General features: G+C 43.2%; 1 protein-coding gene across 3 annotated transcripts in view; it reads left to right on the top strand.

Annotated features, from left to right (window-relative positions):
* The window catches only part of MOCOS (molybdenum cofactor sulfurase), a 56,017-nt gene extending 50,317 nt beyond the window's left edge, over positions 1–5,700 (top strand). For all 3 annotated transcript variants that reach the window (XM_019465378.2, XM_019465381.2, XM_053902582.1), the window contains 2 exons: positions 3,542–3,646; positions 5,506–5,700. In XM_019465378.2, coding sequence (XP_019320923.2) covers positions 3,542–3,646; positions 5,506–5,658 — 258 coding nt within the window. In that variant the 3' untranslated portion in view covers positions 5,659–5,700. The remainder of the gene's footprint in view (positions 1–3,541; positions 3,647–5,505) is intronic.
* The last annotated feature ends 623 nt before the right edge of the window (positions 5,701–6,323 follow it).

Raw genomic sequence — 6,323 nt, forward strand, 5'->3', positions numbered from 1 at the left:
GCCATAAATACAAGTAAGATTCTTTAAGAAATTTTTCTGAGATGTTCTGCTCTCCTTAATTTTTATTAAAAAATTTAAAAATATTTATTTTTGAGAGAGAGAGAGAGACAGAGCACGAGGAGGAGAGGGGCAGAGAGAGAGACACACACACAGAATCTGAAACAGGCTCCAGTCTCTGAGCTGTCAGCACAGAGCCCAACGTGGGGCTCAAACTCACGGACTGCGAGATCATGACCTGAGCTGAAGTCGGCCGCTTAACTGACTGAGCCACCCAGGCGTCCCAATGCTTTGTTTTCTTTAGATCAGTGTTCTTAATAAACATTCATTAGTAAAAGTTAAAATATGCCTGCCCTTTGGCCTAATTATCTCACTTATAGAAATCTAGTCCATAAAATACACCTGTACAAGTATGCAGAGTTCTATTACAAGTTTATTTATTGTAATGCTTTTAGAAAGATGAAAAATTGAGGGGCACCTGGGTGGCTCAGTTGGTTAGGCTTCCGACTTTGGCTCAGGTCATGATCTCACAGCCCATGAGTTTGAGCCCCGCGTCAGGCTCTGTGCTGACAGCTTAGAGCCTGGGCTGCTTCAGATTGTGTCCCCCCCCTCTCTCTGCCCCTCCCCCACTCGTGCTCTGTCTTGTTCTGTCTCTCAAAAATAAATGTTAAAAAAAAAAAGTTTGCAAACCAGGAGCCCCCAAACCAAAACATGAAATATGAAAACTTGGAGGCCATCAGAAATATCCATAAAAGGGAGATTGTTTAAATAAATTATGCTATATTCATACAGTGTAGTCCTGTGCAGGCACTAAAAAGTGTAAACTATAGTTAGTACTATGCCTTGCAAAAACTAAATGCTTAAAAGATGCTTGCCGATGATAATACTCAGGCTGAGGCTGTTACAATGCAAAAAGACTTAGCACATCTCTTTTAGAAAGTCATTTTTCACTGGGTATCATCAAATCATAAAAACTTTTATACCTGGTGGCTTTATAATCTCATTTAGAGAGATCAAACCCCCTCCCCCCAAGTTTTAAATCTCTTTTAGAAAGTCATTTTTCACTGGGTATCATCAAATCATAAAAACTTTTATACCTGGTGGCTTTATAATCTCATTTAGAGAGATCAAACCCCCTCCCCCCAAGTTTTAAATCTCTTTTAGAAAGTCATTTTTCACTGGGTATCATCAAATCATAAAAACTTTTATACCCGGTGGCTTTATAATCTCGTTTAGAGAGATCAAACCCCCTCCCCCCAAGTTTTAAACAGCAAATAGGGTTATGTGGATTAAGACCTTCACTGCAAAATTATTAACAGCTAAGAATTAGAAACCGGCTAGTAGAACTTGTCTTCATAGAACATCACCCTATAGGAATGCCAGGCCATCATGAAAATCTCAAGCCCAAGGATGAGGTAGGTGGTCTCTGTGTATAGACATGGAGGGCGCCCAGTGTGTATTGTGGAGTAATGAAATCAGGGAAGACACCCCGCGGCCTCTGAGAGCTCTGGGAGTGTGTTGCATGGGTGCATGTGTGGTTGTGTCCAGCTCCGAGCTGCAGTCTGGAGGGATCTATAGCCACATCAGCAGCACTTGCCTCTCAGGACAGTGAGGGAGGCCGCTGCTGAGTGCTTTCTCTTTAAACCTTTTTTAAATGTTTATTTACTTTGGGGGGGGGGGGCAGAGCGCGCAAGTGGGGAGGGGCAGAGAGAGGGAGACACAGAATCCAAAGCAGGCTCCAGGCTCTGAGCTGTCAGCACAGAGACTAACTCAGGGTTTGAATTCACGAACCGCGAGACTGTGACCTGAGCCTAGGTCAGACGCTTAACTGACTGAGTCACCCAGGCACCCTGAGTGCTTTTTTTTTTAACTCTTAAAGCTGCTCTGTATAGTTTGAGTTATTTTTCAAAGAACATGTATACTAGTAAACAATTTTTTTAAATGCCAATGGATGAGAGGGCTAGAGAAAAATGCTTAAAAAATGATGATGTTTTAAGAAAATTGATTTCTTCGCCTTGGTGTTTTAAAAAAGTGTCTGGAAAATATTTTTCCCTCTGCCAGCTTGAGAAACTTTTAAGAGAGCCTTTTGGCCAAAGCGACAGGAGTTTTACATGAAGTGCTATCTGTCAGGTGGCAGCTGGGGCCCAGGCCCAGGGCTGGTGGGTCGTCCGTTCTGTGGGACGTCCATTCTGTGGGACATAGCTCTGCAGGGCCAGAGGGAGCCTGGCCTGGGAATCATAGTTTTCTAGGCAGAGGAGGTAGCGTGTTCTGTACTTGCTCTTGGAGGGCTTAGTGTTCTATCTTGAGGCAGTCTTTTTCCACCTCAGACATTCTTGTGCACGAGAATCCTGGGTGTGGCATCCTAGAAATAGTGTCTGGAATCCTCACCAAATCAAGCGAAGGGGCTGAGTGAGGCAATGAGGCCTGGAGAGGTCATAGGTCTGCTCAGTGTCAAGGCGAGTGCCGGGCGGAACCCTATACAGCACACTCCAGCTGCTTGCAGAGGCCTGGGAGCCTTGACTTTGGTGCTACCTTGAGGTTGTATTTCCACTGGTTTAGGGTCCACCAGCCAGAAGGCGAGTGCTAGGAACAGGCCAAGACACATCCAGATTTAGCCGTTTCTAGTTTCAGTGTGTACTTGGTGTTTGCCCCCAAGTGAGCAGAGGAGCAAATGTGAAAATCAAGTCCCTTCGCCCTTTTTATAGGTGCAACAAAAGCAGCGTCTTGTCACTGCTAAGCTGCATGCTTTCTTGTTTTGTGTTAACATTTGTGGGAGATTTTTCTCGCTACAGAGCAAGTCTTGCTCGTGGCAGACCAACAGGATGACCCTTGTTAAGAAGCTGTGTGTGTGTGTGTGTGTGTGTGTGTGTGTGTGAATACACATGTAATTTTCTTTCCTGCTTATTTCACTTATAAATATTTACCATTTTAAACCCTTTATAGATTAATTTTAATACCTGCACGATATATTCATATACCTGTAGTGTAGCCATTGTTCTCTACTATTTGATGTTTAAGATGCTCTCAGGTTTCCCCGATCACAAACAACATGAGAAAGATTGTACACGAACCTGTGTTTGTACTTGGGGTTCTTTTCTTGAGTGAAATTCCTAGTAGCGAAGTTTCTGGGTCAAAGGACACGGACACAGTAAGGTTCTTCTGATGAGTCAGTGCTGGGCCGGTGGGTGTTTATCTTCTCCTAGTTTACCCTCCAACCACTTAGTTCTTTTCTTCCTGGGAGGATCTCCAAGATTCTCTGATAACCATCCGAGATTCACAACAACTCTTTTCTTTGTCTACAAAGCCCAGAAGCAGCAGTCTTTCAGTTGATGAACAAACATGGATGATCCCCCAGGACTGTGTGAGGAGCAGCTGCTTTCTGGCTCCTAGCAGTCAGAGCAGAGTAGTGAGCATTGCTGTGTGAGTGGGCCCAGAGAACACCTCTGACAACCAGTCCTCCTGGACCCAGATTCCTCCCTGCACTAGCAGGAGCGTCTGGCCACTTTCACGGCAACGCTGTCTTTTCCCTTCTCGCCCCCTCTAGGTTTTAGGTCCTTGTCACAGGTGCCAGATGATTTGCATCAACCAGCAAACTGGGCAGCGAAACCAAAATGTTTTCCAAAAGCTTTCTGAGAGTCGTGCGAGAAAAGTAAGCATGATTGCAAACTGTGACACCTGTTTTAAGATCCTGTTTTGTTTTTTAAGTTTATTTATTTATTTGGGGGGGGGGAAGGGCAGAGAGAGAGAGAGAGAGAGAGAGAGGAAGAGAATCCCAAGCAGAGCCTTTGGCGGGGCTCAAATTCATGAAACAGTGAGATCATCACTTGAGCCCAAACCAAGTTAGACACATAACTGACTGAACCACCCAGGTGCCCCTAAGATCCTATTTTAAGATCCTGGCTTGTTATCTACACCCAAACTGTAGTTCTGAGTAATAACAGTGTGTAAGTCTGAGAAGTGAGGAGACATTCTGAGGCTGATCGGCTACCATTAAGGTTCTGATCTCATCCATGGCACCATCTTAGGTTTCTTTTCCATTCATTTTCTTACTTTTTGGGGGTCTTATGTGTATTTTTGATGCTCTCAAATTTTGTTGAAGAGATACATGGTTTAAATAAGAAATAAGTAAATAAGCCAAGTAATTTTATTGTCTCGATCATTATTTTCTTCACCACAGGTGTCTCATGAGAGTAAAATGCCCTGTGGTGAATAGAGTAATTGCATAGGCAGATTCAGTAAATTTCACTCTGAGAAGGCTGTAAATCATCTTCTTGAAGGTTAGAATGACTAGGTGTGGTTTTTGTGGATTCCAGGTTATAGAAACTGAATTTCTAACTGACTGATTCTTTAGGAAGATTTATGTCCAGGCTAGGGCTTTCTGGTTTTGTTTGCAAGGAGTTCTAGGAAGTCAGGTAAGCAATCAAGGTTGCATGGAACATTTCTTGAAAATTAACTGAATTAACATAAATATTCAATATCTCTCTAATAATAAATTAGAAGGTAAACTCATGGTAAAATGTTCCACATCGGTTCCCATGTTTCTCCAAACCAGGGTTTCGTTTCACAGTATTTAATTGCCACAGTCTCCCTGCAGACACGGGGTAGATATGATCTTCACTTGAGTGTTTTGTCAACATGTCCGTTCCCTCAGCTGAGGCAGGCCGTGTCACCTGAGGGTGTGAGGACCTTGAATCTGTGCCATGCAGGTTGCCAGAGGACAGGGGATGGGTGTGCACAAATACTATGATGCACGGAAGGAAATCACTGTACTTCTGAGAACCACTGTAACTCTCTTGTGCACACACCTTTCATTTTTTAAAAAATATTTTGGAATAATTTTAGATTCACGGATAAATTGCAAAGAGAGTACAGAAAGTTCCTGTGTACCCTTCTCCCGCATGTGCACACATCTTAAGGAATTAATTTGGCCTCAGCCCCTAGACTGGGTCGTGGAACATGGGGGCACCCAGCTGATGTTATCACAGGGATGAACAGATCTGGGAGTGCATCACATGCTCCAGGGAGTTCTTACTGACTCACTCGCATTGATGGCAAACTCTGAGTAGACTCACACAGCTCTTTATTTTGGGCCTCCCATTTCTGTTCTAGAGACTTTGGAGAACTTAACCTACATCACAACAACGACAACAAAATCACCTCAAAGAAAATGCAGAATTTTGCTGTTACTTTCACAAAATAGTTTTTACATCAGGGAACAGAGCAGAAACTGGCCTGGTCATGGTCAGAAGCAGAGAGCAGGACGCAAGCCCTCCTACCAGAAGCTCAGGGTATATAGGAAGGAGAAAAACTGGTGTGGGGTGGGGGGGACTGTCGGGAAAGAACATTATACATGACAATCTTTGTCTGAAATTGGGATTCTTGTTTCCCACTACATCCTAGTACCTGTCTTTAAAGATCTGACTTGATTTTAGTTGATCATTATTATTTATAAAATTATTTCAACTGCTAAAATAATCTGGCTTGTTGTTGCCGCTGTCTTGTTCACAGGTGAACTTTGGAGTGTACCTGATGCATACATCTTTGGATTTTTCTTCCCCAGCTTTCCTGTCTGTAGGATCTCAGGTGCTCCCTGTGTTGAAAGAAAACACAGAACACCATGAGTTACCTGCTTCCACGAAACATCAGGATGTTATCTCCTAAAAAGTATTTTCAGTGTAAATTAAAATTTCTCTTTTACACCTATGTCTGCTGTAATTCACGCTGGCACATGGCTCAATAGAACAAGGAGAGTTCTCTTCGGGGGGTAGGGGAACTCTCGTTGGCCGCCTGTAACTTCCACTCTCCACGTGTGCACTGGCCAAGCTCACGAGGGCAGTTTTGGGCCCTCTGTGCTTTCCACAGCTGTGCTGCACCCAGCAAGGTTCCCATATGCGTTTGAAGTAGGATTATTTTATTTTATTTTATTTTATTTTATTTTATTTTATTTTATTTTATTATTTCTTTTTTGAAGTATGATAATTTTAATTAGGTGAGGTTTTTTTTCCAGTTATAATTCTCTCTCTTTATTCTATCACTATTAAAAAAAATTTTTTTTAACATTTATTTATTATTGAGAGAGAGAGACAGAGCATGAGCAGGGTAGGGACAGAGACAGAAAGACACAGAAGCTGAAGCAGGCTCCAGGCTCTGAGCTGTTAGCACAGAGCCTGACGCGGGGCTCGAACTCATGAACCACGAGATCATGACCTGGGGTGAAGTGGGAAGCTCAGCTGACTGAGCCACCCAGGTGCCCCATCACTATCTTTTTAAATTTAAGTGTAGTTGACACACAGTGTTAGTTTCAGGTGTACAGCATAGGGATTCAC

The sequence above is a fragment of the Panthera pardus genome, unplaced genomic scaffold (genome assembly GCF_024362965.1).
Source record: "Panthera pardus isolate Hobbes unplaced genomic scaffold, ASM2436296v1 HiC_scaffold_15, whole genome shotgun sequence".
In the NCBI taxonomy this organism is placed as follows: domain Eukaryota; kingdom Metazoa; phylum Chordata; class Mammalia; order Carnivora; family Felidae; genus Panthera; species Panthera pardus.